General features: G+C 39.3%; 1 protein-coding gene across 1 annotated transcript in view; it reads right to left on the bottom strand.

Annotated features, from left to right (window-relative positions):
* Ckap5 (cytoskeleton associated protein 5) overlaps positions 1-17,884 on the bottom strand; it is a 110,650-nt gene that overhangs the window by 46,385 nt on the left and 46,381 nt on the right. The window contains exons 7-16 of the mRNA XM_013029963.1: positions 17,577-17,677; positions 13,552-13,665; positions 11,198-11,302; positions 8,632-8,721; positions 8,357-8,521; positions 7,716-7,844; positions 6,081-6,266; positions 2,545-2,658; positions 1,972-2,082; positions 1,507-1,599 (exon numbers count right to left, since the gene is read on the bottom strand). Coding sequence (XP_012885417.1) covers positions 1,507-1,599; positions 1,972-2,082; positions 2,545-2,658; positions 6,081-6,266; positions 7,716-7,844; positions 8,357-8,521; positions 8,632-8,721; positions 11,198-11,302; positions 13,552-13,665; positions 17,577-17,677 — 1,208 coding nt within the window. The remainder of the gene's footprint in view (positions 1-1,506; positions 1,600-1,971; positions 2,083-2,544; positions 2,659-6,080; positions 6,267-7,715; positions 7,845-8,356; positions 8,522-8,631; positions 8,722-11,197; positions 11,303-13,551; positions 13,666-17,576; positions 17,678-17,884) is intronic.

The raw sequence follows: 17,884 nt of genomic DNA, 5'->3' as shown, positions 1-17,884 counted from the left end.
CTGGATGACCTTCAGACCCTGCAAAAACTAAAGTGAAGGCTAAGGTGATGTTGAAAGTGTTAGCATTGAAGGTATGCCCTTTACTTTGGTAAAAGGTGGAAAGCATAACAGTTCAAAACATTTAAGGATATCTCTCTTAGTCATCTGCTGGCTATGAAGCCAACTGAGCAGAGACTCTGGTGGCTACAAATAAAAATTACAATAAAAGTACACATGACATTCTGAATGAATAGAACAAAAAATGAAAATAATTATTGGTAAGACTGTAGGAAACGGGCCGGGCGCTGGTGGCTCACGCCTGTAATCCTAGCTACTCAGGAGGCTGAGATCTGAGGATCGCGGTTCAAAGCCAGCCCGGGCAGGAGAGACTGTGAGACTCCTATCTCCAATAAACCACCAGAAAACCGGAAGTGGCGCTGTAGCTCAAGTGGTAGAGTGCTTGCCTTGAGCTGAAGAGCTGAGGGACAGCGCCCAGGCCCAGAGTTCAAGCCCCACGACCGACAAAAAAAAAAAAAAAAAAAAAGACTGTAGGAAACATAAAATTCTCATATATTGCTGGTGTGAATGTAAAATGTTATAGTCATTTTAGAAAGCAGTTTGTCAATTCCTTAGAGGGTTTAAACAGCTATCATGTGACCTCAGCAATTCTACTTGTAGGTTTATAACCTAGAAAACTGAAACTGTTGGTATAAAAATTTGTATGCCAATATTCAGTGACATAATTCACAATAGCACAAAGTTGAAACAACCTAAATGCACACTAATTGATGAATGAGAAACTAAGATGGGACATGGGATATATCTATAAAATGGAATATTATCTGGTAACTTTAAAAAACACAGCTGATATATTGGTGAATCCTGAAAACACTCTAAGTATAAGCCACACAGAAAGGTTTATATTCTGGGATTCTATTTATCTAAAATATCTAGGAGAGGTGAATTCAGAAACAAACAAGCAAAAATAGTAGGTAGGGGCTGAGGATAGTAACAGAAGGTGACTACTACTCAGTATGTGGTTTTTCTTGTGGACAATAAAAATATTTTAAAATTGGAGTTGCAGAACTAAAAATTATTGTATTGTATAATTTACAACAGTGAGCATTATAGTTTCTGATTTGTTATTAAACATACAGACATAAAATTATTCTGTTTATGGATCTAACACAGGAAGGTATTGGCTAAAATCAGGTATCCTCCTTTCACATATATAGAAACTGCATAAAGAGTTTTAAAGGGTTGAATGAAGGCAAGAAGGCAGGACAAGAATATGTGTGGATAACTGATATACAGAGAGAGCTGAGGTGTTGTCAGATTGAGGGAAGCACATTAGAGGAAGGTACGGACCTCTACAGAGAAAATTGAAGGTGAAAGAATGGAAAAAGGGACTAGAAGGATACCAAAACTAAAATTGTCAACATTTTCTTTATAAAGTCCTAATTGCATAAGCTGACTTACTTTATTTCCAATTAAAAACGTTAACTCTAGAAGTTAAAAAAAAAATACCTGAAAATTAGTTTCTTTCCATCCAGGCTTTTTGGCAAGCATCCTCACTAATGACTGACAAGGCATTTCAGCTCGCTCCATTAGTTCAACGGCCTTGAGGTAAAATAAGACAATAAGACAGTTAAAGGGTTAAAGAGTAGTTCCATAGTTCCAAAATCAAGTAATTCCTTATCTCTGAAAGAGACTAGATAGAACCATTGAGAGAGTTAATAGAGGGAACTTCTTTCTGTTATACTTTACCTTTTAAACTAAGTACTTAGTTTATGAAAATTTAAATATCAAAATTTAAAATTTCATTTACTAATATACAAACTGACAAAAAACAAAGGCCATCCAATGCAAATGTTGGAAGATAAAACATTAAGCAGTTACAAAAAACAAATAAACCAAAAAAGTCTTTCATGTATCAATTTCACTGCTTCCACATATCTTTCTCTCACATTCCAGTCATCCCTTTCCACCTACCTTTTGGAACTCTTCCATACAGGCTAGCCTTTCCTTCCAGTTACTGCTATCTAAAAGCTGTATACAGGTAGGGGGAAGGACAGCTGAAGCTTTTTCTTCACATACTTCTATCTGTAGGATTCAAACATATATTAAAATTAGGAACTGGTTGTACAGTCTGTAAAAACTGAACTATGGAGTTTATGGACAGGGATAGGATAGGTAAAGATGGAGGAGAATGATGGAAGGGGTGACACATTGATCAAGATGCACTATACTGATTATGTGACATATGGAAATGAAACTCTTTTGCATACCTTACCAAAAACAAATATACAAAAATTAGATATTGGTTAGTGAAACACCTTTGTCACAATTAAAAGAACGTTCTCATAGATATGTTATAGTATGAAGCTTCTTCAATATTGGGAAGTTTTTCCAAGGTACTTTCAATAAGCAATAATATAGTAATATATTACTATAATATAGTAACTGAAATATAGTAACTGTAGAACCCAGCAAAGAAAGAACTCACATATCCTTATAGAGCTCAACATTGCAGTTTCAAACTTTAGGAAACAGTATTACACTCACAGAGAGTTCCGCTTCCACTATTTCTTTGGTCTCCAATCCTTTCTTATTCTTGGTTCCAGTGCTCCCTGTACCTCCTGGAGCAGCTGGTTTCCCTTTCTTAGGTGGCCCGCCAACCTAGAAGAAATTTTCAAAAAGTGAAACTGTAAGGATTTGAATAATGGTTCTTAAAACCTTTTTGGCTCAGAGAACTCTTTGAAATTTTGATTAAAATTATAGGTTAAAAAAAAATCTGTACACAGAATTTAGCACAGGTTCCAAAGCAGGGAAATGGTCTGCATATAGCACCTCTAATTCAGAATAAATCAATAAAACAAAATGATGGAATTATATTTATAAATGAATTTGAAAATGATATCTTGATGTTTTAAAAATGCCTCTAAATCTTTACAATGGTAAAAGATAGTTTCCATAACATTTATTCAAGAATTAATCCCAAGAAGCCAGGCACTGGTGGCTTATACCTGTAATCCTAGCTACTCAGGAGGCTGAGATTTGAGGATCACAGTTCAAGGCCAGCCAGGCAGGAAAGTCCATGAGAATCTTATCTTCACTTAACCACCAGAAAATTGAAAGTGGTGCTGTGGCTCAAATGTAGAGCGCTAGCCTTGAGCTGAAGAGCTCAGAGACAGTGCCCAGGCCCAGAGTTCAAGACCCATGACCGGCAAAAAAAACAAAACAAAAAAACAAGCAAACAAAAAAAACCCCACCAAAAAAACTTAATCCCAATGGTTCCCAGTATCAGTGCTATTTTTCATTGTAAAAATACATTATTTGGGGCTGGGAAGGTGGCACAGTGGTAGAGCGCTTGCCTTGCATGCCTGAGGCCCTGGGTTTGATTCCTCAGCACCACATAAAGCAAAAAGAAAAAAGCTGGAAGTGGCACTGTAGCTCAAGTGGTAGAGCGCTAGCCTTGAGCTGAAGAGCTGAGGGACAGAGCCCAGGCCCAGAGTTCAGGCCCCACGACCGGACCTCCCCCTCCCCCACAAAAAAAACCCACATTATTTGCTAAGCTATAAGAAATCTTCAGTTATTGTTGTTGTGAGGCCTGAATTCTGGGCCTGGGCACTGTCCCTGAGTTCTTCAGCTCAAGGCTAGTACTCTACCACTTGAGCCACAGAACCACTTCCTGCTTTTTCTGCTTATGTGTGCTGACGAATCGAACCCAGGGCTTCATGCATGCAAGGTAAGCACTCTACCACTGAGCTACCTTCTCAGCCCTTGTCTTGTTTTATATCACTATAACAGTAACACATGCAGTACTTCACAATTTTATTAAGCATGATACAGCTTTTGTTTAATATGTTCTTTATTAGCTGTGTACATTAAACCTCTCTGCATTAAATAATTCGTGTCCGAGTATCAATTAATTCCTATGTAGTTAAGAATTTTTATCAAGAATATATGGTTGTCAGGCTTGGTGGCTCACATCTGTAATACCAGCCCTAGTGGGTACAGATAAAAGCATCTTGAGTTTGAAGCCAGCATGGGCTAATAGTGAAACCATGTATTAAAAAAAATACAAAAGCCGGGCGCTGGTGGCTCACGCCTGTAATCCTAGCTACTCAGGAGGCTGAGATCTGAGGATCGCGGTTCAAAGCCAGCCCGGGCAGGAGAGACCGTGAGACTCCTATCTTCAATAAACCACCAGAAAACCGGAAGTGGCGCTGTAGCTCAAGTGGTAGAGCGCTCGCCTTGAGCTGAAGAGCTGAGGGACAGAGCCCAGGCCTAGAGTTCAAGCCCCACGACCGACAAAAAAAAAAAAAAACAAAAATACCCAAACCAAACAAAAACCTCCCAAATGTCATTTTAGATATTGAAAAGGTTTCAGCCTCTGCCTCCTAAAGGCTATGATCACAGGCTTGTTACCATAATCAGCTAGTAACTTTATATAATATCATCCTTATAAACCTGGAATAAATTTATAATCTTAGAATATTCCTTACTGGATTCTCATTTGCTAATATTTGTTCACTTATCTTCACTGAAATTCATTTTACCATCATTTTGGAAGGTCACAAGAAAACAAATATATCACAAGTCCTACAATCAATGATAGTATAATGGTAACACACATCACTACTCACAATTTTTTTCTGCTTACATTGTATTTGTTAAGAAGTGCCCAAACTTATAAGCAGGACAGGAGGGGTGACTCAAGTGGTAGAGTACCAGATGATCAAGTGCCAGGCCCCAAATTCAAATCTTGTACCAAGGAGGAAAAAAAAATAAGGCAAGGAAAAAAAAATTGTTTTTATTGGGTTGATCCTGGTGCTTTAATTGAGAGCCTGTGTGCTGTTCCTTAAGTTTTGTGCTCAAGGCTAGTGTTTTACTTGAGCACTTGAGCCACAGCTACACTCTCAGCTTTTTTTTTTATGGTAACTGGAGATAAGAGTTTCATGAATTTTCTTGCTGGGGCTGGCTTTGAACCATGATTCTCAGACCTCAGTGTCCTGAGTAGCTAGGATTACAGGAGTGAGCCACTGGCACCTGGTTCTTGTTTGTTTTTTAAAGACTCCCTCATAATAAGAGAAGACTAGCTAGTTTAGGGAAGAGAGTTTGAAAATATGAGAACCAAGTGGAATACTGTAAGAAATCTAGACAGTTTTGTTTGTTTCTTTTTTGGTCGTAGGGCTTGAACTCTAGGCCTGGGCAGTTTTCCTGAGCTCTTCAGCTCAAGGTGAGCACTCTACCACTTTCTGGTGGTTAATTGGAGACAGGAGTCTCACAGACTTTCCTGGCCTGGCTGGCTTTGAACCGTGAGCCTTCAGATCTCAGCCTCCTCAGTAGCTAGAATTACAGGCATGAGCCACGTGCCCAGCTAGACAGGTTTTGAATGTAAATTACTGTCTAGACACAGGAGCTCAGGAGGAAAGCCAAGTGCCGGTGGTTCACTCCTATAATCCTGGCTATGTCTGAAAAATTAAGATTGTTATATTTACCATACATCTGAAAAAGTACTTAAATACATTTTTGGGGGGATCAGGAGAGTCAAGCTCTGGGGCTTGAACTCAAGGCACTTGAGTCACAGCTCCACTTCTAGCTCTTTTGGTAGTTAACTGGAAATAAGATTCTCGTGGACTTTCCAGCCCAGACTGGCTTCAAATCAAGATTCTTAGATCTCAGCTTCCTAAGTAGCTAAGGTTTCAGGCATGAGCCACTGGCTCCCAGATCAATACAATTTTTAACTCTAATTAGGCTTTAAAAAGCCAAGTGTAGGGGCTGGGAAGGTGGCTCAGTGGTAGAGCGCTTGCCTTGCATGCCTGAGGCCCTGGGTTCGATTCCTCAGCACCACATAAGCAAAAAGAAAAAAGCCGGAAGTGGCGCTGTGGCTCAAGTGGTAGAGCGCTAGCCTTGAGCTGAAGAGCTGAGGGACAGTGCACAGGCCCAGAGTTCAGGCTCCAAAAAAAAAAAAAAAGCCAAGTGTATTGTTTAACTTTGTCTTCATTAACAATCACATTGTAAGAACAACCATGAACCTGACACTCAGAACTCAGACTCTACATTATTAAATTCTAATTTTTAAACCATCTGTTAACCTTAGCAGTAGGTGCCTTTTTTAAGGGTCCTGGCTTTGGTGCTGTAATGTCCTTTGTGTCCTTGTCCCCTGCAGCCCCTGAAGCAGCAGCAGCCCTTCCAGGAAGAGGCTTGAATTCCTTCTTTTCAGCTGCAAGTCCAGCTTTCTTACCATGTATCAGCTCCACTTTTTCTGAACATTCTTTGATCTGCAGAATGAAAGTTAGATAAACATCACTATGTTGCAGTTAATTTTAAACACGACCACTAATTTCTTAGTAAGTCATTTCTGGGAAAGAGAAAGCAGGAAGAATAAGTTGTGGCTCAAGTAGTACAGAGCCTGCCAGACCCACATTAAAACCCCAATACTTGGGGGAGCAGGGAGAGGGAGGGGGGAAAGGATGCCTTTTTCAACTATGCATGAGAATTGAGAAAAGTTTATTTTCAAAAAATATAAAAATTATCTTGACCTTCTGGCAGTCCATTTTATTTCTTCACAAATTAAGATTTCTGATAAACAATGGCCATAGTTCTGATGGAAGATTATATTTTAAATGGTCACTTTCCAGGTTACCGTTTTTACAGATTGGTCACTCAAATTCTATTTGGCTATAATTAGAACAGTATTTCTACTAACAACACCACTGCAGCCTATAATGAAATTTATATCTTCAAAAGTTCTATTTTCAAACTTCAAGTCTGAACTACCAGTGGAGCATAAAATAAAATTTCATGAGGTGATTATCTGCATTTTTTTCCTTAAGTGAAACAAAACACACACAACTGATAAGAGAACCAGGAGTAGTGGAGCATGCTTATAATCTGAGCTTCTAGGGAGGCAGAAGCAGGAGAATCACAAAGTTGATGCCAGTCCAGCAAAATCCTCAGTAAAATAAAAATAAAAGGGCCGGGCGGAGAAAGGGCATGACTCAAAAGTGTACTTGCAAGATCCCCAGCAGGAGTTCAATCCTCAGCACAGTCCTCCTCCAAAAACTGCATTGTATGTGCAATATAAAATTTCTTTTCTACTTTATTTTTGTGTATATGTGGTACTGGGGCTTGAACTAAGGGCCTGAGCATTCTCCCTTAGGTCAAGGATGGTGTTCTATCACTTGAGCTATATCTTCACTTCCAGCTTTTTAGAGATGAGTTGGAAATAAAACTCTCATGGACTTTCCTGCTTGGGATGGCTTCAAACCTAGATCCTCAAATCTCAGCATCCTGAGTTGCTAGAATTATAGGTGTGAGCAACCCATGCCTGGCTTCTTCCTACTTTGAATTGCAAAAAGCCAAACTAAACCAAACAAACACAAAACACCAACAAAAAACAGTTACAAGTATTTATCAAATGGGTATCAATATTTTCAAATTTCTTTCTTTTTTGTCAGTTTTGGGGCCTGAACTCTGGGCCTCGGTGCTGTCTCTCAGCTCTTCAGCTCAAGGCTAACACTCTACCACTTGACCTACAGTGCCACGTCCAGCTTTTTCTGCTTATGTGGTACTGAGGAATAGAATCCAGGACCTAATGCATGCAAGGCAAGCACTTTACCACTGAGCCACCTTCTCAGCCCTATTTTCAAATTTCTAAGCAATAAATCCACAATACAAAACCACAATTTTATTGTTCACTTTCATTATAAAAATTGCTATTGACCTACCTTATCAAGCTTGAGTTTGTCTACATCAGCTAGGAATGGATTTACTGCTTTCTCACCAACCACCTTCAAAGCAGTACCCAATGCTTCAAATGCAGCATCTCTGACTTCAGGAGCAGAATCATTGATGTGCTATACTCCAGAAGTAAGCAAAATGATCTTTAATATAGACTACCTGAGGTATTACTAATTTTAATTCAGATCACTAACTGTTGGATAAGAATTTGCCTTTTTTAATTTACTGAAGTTAATTATCAATTAAGTTATTCTTTCACAAATTCTTTCTGGATTAAAGAAACCACCTGTATCAATACAGCAAGTATATGATTAGCTTCATTTTATCATAATGTCTCTCTTCCACACAATCTTCAAATAATCCAGATTTGATGTCGACATTTGGCTGTATCTAGCTGAATACCATTAAGTGGCCAACTTAACAAAATATTCAGCAATTAGTAGAATCATAAAGTCATAAAGCTAACTTATCTTTTCCTTGAAAAATAGAAACACACTAAGGTACTCTAAGGAAGGTCTGTTTTTTTAAAAGAGCATAATCTATATCATGAAAGTGACATAGTCATTGTAAGGAAAAAATTTTCTGCCTAGGTATAAAGTATCATCCCAGTTACACTGACAGTCTGTACCTTAAGTAGAGCAGCACAAAAGGGCTTCAGTAAGCTCTTTGGCAGGGTAGAAGCAGTGCAGTGACGGAAGCTTCTTGCAATAAAAAGAGATGTCTGCTGCTTGATGGTTGGATTTTTATTATCCATTACTGCTAAAACATCCTCACTGATATTCTGTAATGTGGTCTTTAGGAAGAAAATGTGGTTAATGCACTTTTAAAAATTGTAATTATTAAAAATATCACAATGACAAAACTTACTTTACATAAAACCACAAATTCAAGCAGGCAACTTACAGTAAGGAAAATTGCATCAATTGCCTCCTGCAGGGCTTGTACCACTTGAGGCTTTTTTTCTTTGAATTTCTCCAAAATGGTTGGTACAACCTGTAAAAGTGAACCGCTAGAGTAATACTCAGCAATAAAAAAGAATGAACTACTGATACATTATAACATAGCTGAAACAAAATCTCATAAATTATGCTGGGTGAAAGAAGCTAGTCACAAATGACCACATAGAGTAGGATTCTGCTTAAATGAAGTGTCAAATTTATAGAGAGAGATAGGGTTTGGAGATAAGGGTCTTGTGAACTTTCCTGCCTGGGCTGGCTTCGAACTGTGATCCTCAGATCTTAGCCTCCTGACAAGGAGCCACCAGCACCCAGCTACATTAGATCTTTTTTTTTTTTTTTTTGGTCGGTCGTGGGCCTTGAACTCTGGGCTTAAGCGCTGTCCCTCAGCTCTTCAGCTCAAGGTGAGCGCTCTACCACTTGAGCTACAGCTCTACCACGTGAGCAATAGCACCACTTCCGGTTTTCTGGTGGTTTATTGGAGATAAGAGTCTCACAGATTTTTCCTGCCCGGGCTAGCTTTGAAACACGATCCTCAGATCTCAGCCTCCTGAGTAGCTAGGATTACAGGCATGAGCCACCGGCACCCAGCTTAGTGATAGATATGATTTTTATTTGGTAGTGTTTACTTTGTGAAGTCTGTTCTCAGAAATTATATTTAATGTAAGCAAGCTCCAAATACCATAGCTCAAGTGAGGTTGCACGTTAATTTCATAATATAAAACTGACATAACTAGAAACTATTAAAACAGTTTTGGTCAGTGTAGGAAATAAAATAGCTTAAAGGAAGTCAAATAACTCTTTAAGTTACTCAATTTTTAGGACACTAAGCCATTCTAAGTATTTCAGATCAGATTAAGAGGTCAGTTGATAATTTCCATAGTTAAAGAAAGCATCTCAACTCCTTAATGCTAGTGTTTTTTTTTTCTTTGCAGTTATCAAAAAATATGAATGTTTCATGAATTTGTATACCATCCTTGCACATGGGCCATGGTAATCTCCCTATCATTCTAATTTTAATATATTTGGTGCCAAAGCGAACATTTAACTCTATTATTAAACTTTCTGCAACCATACTTATTCAAAGACAATCATGCAAGGCACTGGTGGCTCATGCCTGTAATCTTAGGTACACAGGAGGCTGAGATCTAAAAATCATGGCTTGAAGCCAGCCTGGGAAGGAAAGTTTATGAAACTGTAATCTCAAATAACCAGTAAAAAGCACACTGGAAGTATGGTCAAGTGGTAGAGCTCTAGCCAAGTAAGCCAAGCAAACAAGAGACCCTGTGTTTAAAAATTCCATTATCAGCCAGGCATTGGTAGCTCAAGCCTATAATCCAAGCTCTCAGAAGGCTGAGATCTGAGGTTGGCAGTTTAAAGCCAGCCTAGGCAAAAAAAAAAAAAAAAAAGTCTTTGAGATTCTTATCTCCAACTAACCACCAAAAAGCTAGAAGTGCAGTTATGGCACAAGTGATAGAGAACCAGCTTTAAGCAAAAAAGCTAAGGTACAACACCCAGGCCCTAAGTTCAAGCACTAGTATTCGTAAAACAACAACAAAAATGCCACTACCAACAAAAAAGTTGTATATTCAGAAATTGTCATTAGATATTCTTCAAATAAACAGAGATTATCAAGTGTATTATACACAAATATTTCAAGTATATAATTTTTAAGAAGGTTAACACCATAAAACATTTTCTACATTAACCTCCCTTAAGAGTTTTTTTATTGGGCTGGGAAGGTGGCTCAGTGGTAGAGTGCTTGCCTTGCATGCCTGAGGCCCTGGGTTCGATTCCTCAGCACCACATAAGCAAAAAGAAAAAAGCCGGAAGTGGTGCTGGGCTCAAGTGGTAGAGCACTAGCCTTGAGCTGAAGAGCTGAGGGACAGTGCCCAGGCCCAGAGTTCAGGCCCCACGACCAGACCCCAAAAAAAAGTTTTTTTATTAAGTTTTTACCATACAGAGGGGTTACAATTACATGAGCAAGGTAATGAGTACATATCTTATCAAGCATTATTGCCGTCTCCTTTGTTTCCCCTTACCATCCCTGCCCTCCCATCTCCTGCCCCCCACCCCACTGCCCGGCACTTAAGAGTTTTAGTGTTTTCATATACACATTTTTGTTATGGTACTGGTTACTAGAAACTGTTGTATTTTTCACAGGGGAGGTTCTGAGGCTAAAACCCAAGGTGTTATACATGCTTAACACATGTTCTACTCATCAGCTATCTAATCCGTTGGTTATTATGAACTTTACTTATTATGTATGTATAGTCACCAAAATGAAGCAAGATCTTTGTAAGTAAATCAACTCAATTACATATTTTAAAGTGACTGATACTCTATATAGGAAGTTTTTATAGCTTCAAATCTAGTATTTACGAGAAGCTAGGCTGCATATTAATAAAGCAGTGAGAAATTTACACTAACATATAAAGATTTACATTAGAAAGTTGTTTTAAAGTATAAAACAAACTAGTTTGCCATTTTAAATGGCAAAGACTGTTACTTACATGTCCTGCGTATTGTCCAAATTTCTTCCTTAGCCCAACTGCCAGGCCAGTAAGGCATTTTGCTGCCAAAGCTACCAACATGACATTAGTGTCCTTCCCAACAACCTAGGACAAAAGAAAAGAAAAGAAAGGAGAAAAGAAAAAAAAAGCCACACAATTTTGTCAAAGGGTATTAAAATGTATTCAAAAGATCTCTGAAAGCTACTATGTTAATAGATGGCCAATTTTATTTCTTACAAAAGAGGAAAACTTTTATTCTTTTTTGATAATAGTGAATTTAGGAAACTATTATAAATTTTTTCTGTTGTATAGGAGACAAGAGTGTCACTATGTAGCCTATGCTGACCTCGAACTCACCATTCTCCTGTTTCTCCCTTCATTATGTTTACTGTATCTTAAAGTGTTACAAAAACAAACAAACAATGGGGCTGGGAAGGTGGCTCAGTGGTAGAGCACATGCCTTGCATGCCAGAGGCCCTGGGTTCTATTCTTCAGCACCACATAAGCAAAAAGAAAAAAGCCGGAAGTGGCACTGTGGCTCAAGTGGTAGAGTGCTAGCCTTGAGCTGAAGAGTTGAGGGACAGCGCCCAGGCCCAGAGTTCAGGCCCCATGACTGGACCCAAAAAAAAAACCCAAAACAACACACACAAAAAAACCAACCAAACAAAAAAAAAACCCCACACATATAAACCCACAATTTCAAATTACTGACTTTCCAGTAATGGTATATGATACAAATGCAGGAAGGTAACACTGATAATGGCAGAAAAGCTGAAGGGCTACTAACTGCTTTGGTTCAGGAAAACCTACAGTTTACCTCTGAAAGACACTACTGGGCAGAAGCTCTGTAATATTTACACAGTAAAAACTACCTTAGGCATCTTCTGGAAGTCCATAGGGATTCTAAATTGCAAATGCCAATGCAGTCATTCTTCTCTCTAAGGGAGTTCCTAGCCCTGCAGCTACCATTTTACTCACATAATGATCATTAAGTTTGTACTTGGAGGCTCTAAGCAGATTTTCCTCCATGTTTGTACTATTGACATTGTATGACCCAAAGAGCCCAGCACTTATCTAAACTCATGGACTGTAGATGCATCAGTGTCAATTCGGTAAGATTGGGTTCCTTCCTGGTTATATATTTTTTTTTTTGGGGGGGGGTCCAGTCATGGGGACTGAACTCTGGGCCTGGGCGCTGTCCCTCAGCTCTTCAGCTCAAGGCTAGCGCTCTACCACTTGAGCCACAGCACCACTTCCAGCTTTTTTCTTTTTGCTTATGTGGTGCTTGAGGAATCGAACCCAGGGCCTCATGCATGCAAGGCAAGCACTCTACCACTGAGCCACCTTCCCAGCCCCTCCTGGTTATATTATTACGATGGCAAATTACCAAGTGAGTTGGTGCTAAAAAGCTGCTTTACTAGCTGTGCACCAGTAGTTCACATTCATAATACCTGCTACTTAGAGGGCTGAGATTTGAGGATCACAGTTCAAAGCTAGCCAGGTAGAAAAGTCTGTGAGACTCATTTCTAATTAACCACAACAAACCAGAGTGGAGCTATGACTCAAGTGGTAGAGCACAAGGCTTGAGCAAAAAAAGCTCTGGGACAGCACCCAGGTAACTGAGTTTAAGCCCCAGGGCAAGAACAAAAACAAAAACAAAGCAAAAAGAAGTTGCTTTACTTGCGTTTCTACTTGTTTTTTAAAAAATTATTTTCTCACTAGATGGCCTCTACTTCCAATTTTATCTAGCCTCTTAGTCCCCAAACCAGAATGCTTTATTTTCAATTCTGTTTTTATTGACAAATATATTTCATTTACTAAGAATAGTTTAGGAATATTCAACATAATACCAAATATCTAATTCTTCTGGAAAAAGTCTCAAAATCCTTTATATATTATGATTTTTAAAAATATGTATATGTATATATATACATATAAATTCATCATATATCCCTATAGTTTGCGTAACAGGATGATATAATACAGTATGGTATTCTTTGTGATCTCACAAAAAAAAAAACCTTCATATAACTACAGATTAGAATAGCTTATTTCAATAACTATAGATTAGGATAGCTTATTTCAATAGTTCATCTTATGGAATTATAAAACTGTAATATTTAGTTCTAGGTCAGCAAGAGGTATACAGAAAATAGCAAACAACATATGAAAGCAAAAAGATAATATATAAAGACTGGGAAACAAATTTTAAAGTTCTTTAAAAATATTACCTTTAATTCAAACACCATTAGACATGGTATTGTGTTTATGATAAGATCACTAAATTACTGAAGAAAAAAAATCAAGGTCAGTGTTGTTGCCTGTATATAAAAACTGAAACACCTCCCACTTACCTTTTTTAATGCTTTTACTAAATCTGCATAATCTCCTGCTTCTAGTTTTGGGTTTTTCACTAGTACTTCTACAGCCTCCAGGGCTTCTTTTCTCTCTTGCCATTTTTTTGCCTCCTATAACAGAAAATAAAAGAGAAGACTAAAAGAATTATTTCTTATACTCTACTTATTCAAAGACATAACTTTTTTGTTTCAGAAACTTGTTTTGGTCAGTTGTGGGACTTGAACTGTGGGCCTGAGCGCTGTCCCTCAGCTCTTCAGCTCAAGGCGAGCGTTCTACAGCTTGAGCTACAGCGCCACTTCTGGTTTTCTAGTGGTTTACTGGAGATGAGTCTCATGGACTTTCCTACCCAGGCTGGTTTTGAACCGTGATCCTCAGATCTCAGCTTCCTGAGTAGCTAGGATTACAGGCATGAGCCACTGGTGCCCAGCTTTGTTTCAGAAACTTTTTCTAAAGTTAATTTAAAATTAAAACTGTAGGGCTAGAGATGTGGTTCAAGTGGTGGAGTGCCTGCCTAGCAAGAATGAGGCCCTGAGTTCAAACTCCAGTACTACCGGAAAATAAAACAAAACTGTAACTGTACGTGGTGGCTCTATTGTAATCCTACCTACTTGTCAGAGATTGGAGGATCATGTTTTGAGCCCAGCCTGGGGGGGAAAGTTCTTGAGATTCCATCTTGTTGTGATGGTGTTTGCCTGTCTATGGGGGAAACACAATGATGTGAGATGATACATGCTTGTCATCCCAGTGATGTGGAAAAGAAAATAGGAATATCGAAATTCAGGCTGGCCTGAGCATAAAGCCTAGACCCTCTTTCAAAAAAGGGCTAGGTTATGTGACTCAAGCACTGTCTAGCAAGTACAAAAGGCCCTGTGTTCAAACTCATCTATCTACACTTCTATTTTAGTAGAGTACAAGGACCCAACTAGCTTTTATTTGCCACAGAAAGATGAAAAATGCCTAACCTCAAAAAGATTACAGCAAAAACATTGGGGAGAGGGCTTTTATTTTTATTAGTAGGATTTGAACTGAAGGCTTATGGTTGCTAAGATAAGCATACTAGCACCTTTCTAGCCTTTTTTGACTGTTTTGTGACAAGGTCTCACTTCTTGCTCAGGCACATATTTGGGATGCAATTCACCTATTTCAGGCTTCCAATCCTGGTATGGCTTGTGTGCTACCATGCTCCACTCATTGAAATAGTGTCATAGATTGTTTTGCCTGGCTGGCTTGAAATCATGATTTGAGAGTCCAATGTAGCTAGGATGAGTGGTGTGTGTCATTATGACCAGCTACTGGTTGAGGAGTCTCATGATGATCTTTTCTGTCTGGACCAGCCTCAAAATGAGTCTGTCAGCTTTAAGGAACTAGGATTACAGGCATGAACTTCCCAAGTAAGATTAAAGAGAGGTTTAGACCAAGAGTGCCCAGCTGTTTTTAAGATAGGGTGTCTCTATAGCCTAGGCTGGCTTCAATAATCCTCCTGGCTCTAACTCCCAAGTTCTGGAATGCCTGGCTGACAGTTGTACTTTATTTGTTTTTTTTTTGGTTTTTTTTTTTTTGGGGGGGGGGGTCCGGTCGTGGGGCCTGAACTCTGGGCCTGGGCGCTGTCCCTCAGCTCTTCAGCTCGAGGCTAACACTCTACCACTTGAGCCACAGTGCCACTTCCGGCTTTTTTCTTTGTGTTTATGTGGTGCTGAGGAATCGAACCCAGAGCCTCATGCATGCAAGGCAAGCACTCTACCACTGAGCCACCTTCCCAGCCCCAGTTGGACTTTATTTGTAAAATATTTATGTTATAAGATATTAACTGGGCCAGGCGCTGGTGGCTCACACTTGTAATCCTAGCTACTCAGGAGGCTGAGATCTGAGGATCACAGTTCAAAGCCAGCTCGGGGAAGGAAAGTCCATGAGACTCTTATCTCCAATTAAGCACCAGAAAACAAAGTGGTGCTGTGGCTCAAGTGGTAGAGTGCTAGCTTTGAGAGGAAGAACGCAGGAACAGCGGCCAGGCCTAGAGTTCAAGCCCAACAACTGGGGTGGGGGGAGGGGAGAAAGATGTTAATTGGAAGCCTATGTTGTGGCAAATGCCTGTAATACCAGTACCCAAAAGAAAGAAAAAGGACAATCACAAGTTTGAAGCTATACAACATAAACTACATAGTAAGTTCAAGACCAGTACAATGACTGCCTCAAAAAAACAAAGGCTGTTAGCCAGGCATAGTAGTGTACACTTGTAATCCCAGCAATCAGTAGGCAGAAGCAAGAGCATTCTAGAGGCTCAAGTTAAGTAGATATATAAGGAGTTGTTAGCAGAGGTAAAAAGATCTTTAATAAACAACTATCCAATTGTAACCAATATAAAGTACAATCTGCTTCAGTTAAAGGGCCAAAGGATTTTTTTTGTTTGTTTGCTTGGTTTGGACAGGGTCAGATTATATAGCCCAGGCTAGTCTGGGATTCACTCTGTTTTTTTTTGTTTTGTGTCCGGTCATGGGGCCTGAACTCTGGGCCTGGGTGCTGTCCCTTAGCTCTTCAGCTCAAGGCTAGCGCTCTACCACTTGAGCCACAGCGCCACTTCCGGCTTTTTTCTTTTTGCTTATGTGGTGCTGAGGAATCGAACCCAGGGCCTCACGCATGCAAGGCAAGTGCTCTACCACTGAGCCACCTTCCCAGCCCCTGGGATTCACTTTGTAACCTAAACTCACAGTCCTTCTGCTCCCAACTCCCAAGTACTGGGATTACAGGCATGTATCACTATACCTAGCAAATTTTATTTTATTTGTGTTGTAATTGAGGCTTGAACTCAGGTCCATCTGCTCTTGCATATCTTTTTTGTATGTAGCTAGTGCTCTATCACTTTAGTCTCACCTCCAATATATTAGTTTTGATGGCTAATTGGAGGTAGTGTCTCATGGAATTTCCTGCTCAGGCTGGCTTCTAACCAAATCTTCAGATCTCAGTTTCCTAAGTAGCTCAGATTAGAGGTGTGAGTCACTGTTGCCCAGCTGCAACTTTTGTTTTGAGATTGTCTTGCTATGTAGCTAATCCAGGTTTCCCTCAAAATTGCAATTCTCCTACCTCAGCTTCCTATATGCTGGGATTACAGATGTTGCTATCATGCCTTGCTGAATGAACATAATTTAAGCAGCCAAGTAGAATCTCTCCTAAGAAAATGATGCTTAAGAGGATGGGAGGAAAACCTCTGTGTAACTAATGTAAGCTAATAAAAAAAAAAGTTTAAAAGACAAAAGATGATGGGAGGAGAAAGGGGAAGAGAAGGAGGGAAAAAGAAGGATGTTTAGAGAAAATTTTGATTGTCATAATCCATGAAGAGGATATTACTGATGGCTGGTTAAACATCCTGCAATAAACAGAGTAGCCCATCAAAACAGAAGTTATCTGACAAAAAATGCTAAGAAATTCTGGGCTCAAGTAATGACAAGGGGGATGAACAAGTAATGACAAGGGCGATGGTAACTGAAGGTTGAACTTGTGGCCTTATGCTTGCTAGGCTGGCTCCTTGACCCCAGTCTCTTTTCCTTTAACTAATTATAGGCAGGGTTTCACTTCTCTTGACCAGCCAGCCTGCATGATTTTGTTTGTCCTATTTTACACCTTTCATACAACTGGGAGGACTGACATGTGCCACCAAGCCCAGCTTTATCTCATTGAGCTTGAAAACCTTTGATGGTGCCCAGATTAAGCTTGAACCATAATCATAGACTCTCAAACAGCTAGGATCACAAACATGAGCCACAATGCCTGGCTAGCTAAACTGGAGAGTTATTTAAATATAAATCAAAAAAAAGCAAAAAGTCAAGAATAATAAAGTTCTGGTTTTGACAAAACATACAAAAGAAAAAGTGCCATAATAATTGCATATACAAAGTAATATGAAAGTACAGAGGAAGTAACTCTCTTAAGGGAGAGATATGGGGTCAGAGTACGGGAGTAATACCAGAAATAGTATTCTCTTATCTAAGTTATTATTTAAAATGAAGGAATTTTAGCTACTACTTACAATTTTGTCATAAAAGTCTTTGGGAAGTTTGGAAAGGACTTCTACTGCTTCCAAAAGCTCATAAGCATCTATCTGTGGCACTTCATCACCATCATCACCACCTTCCAGGAGAAAAAACAAAATAGATGTTAAAAGGATGGAATGGTTTTTTCTTTGTCAGTTATCAGTCCTATGAGAGAGAGAGAGAGAGAGAGAGTGTCCTGGGGCTTGAACTCAGGGCCTGAACTCTGTCCCTGAGCCTCTCTGTACTCAAAGGTAGCACTCTACCACTTGAACCATAGCACTACTTCCAGCTTTTTTTTTTTTTT

The sequence above is a fragment of the Dipodomys ordii genome, unplaced genomic scaffold (assembly GCF_000151885.1).
Source record: "Dipodomys ordii isolate 6190 unplaced genomic scaffold, Dord_2.0 Scaffold125, whole genome shotgun sequence".
NCBI lineage: Eukaryota > Metazoa > Chordata > Mammalia > Rodentia > Heteromyidae > Dipodomys > Dipodomys ordii.
Note: the sequence above shows the minus strand (reverse complement) of the source record. Positions and strands in the feature narration are given on the sequence as shown.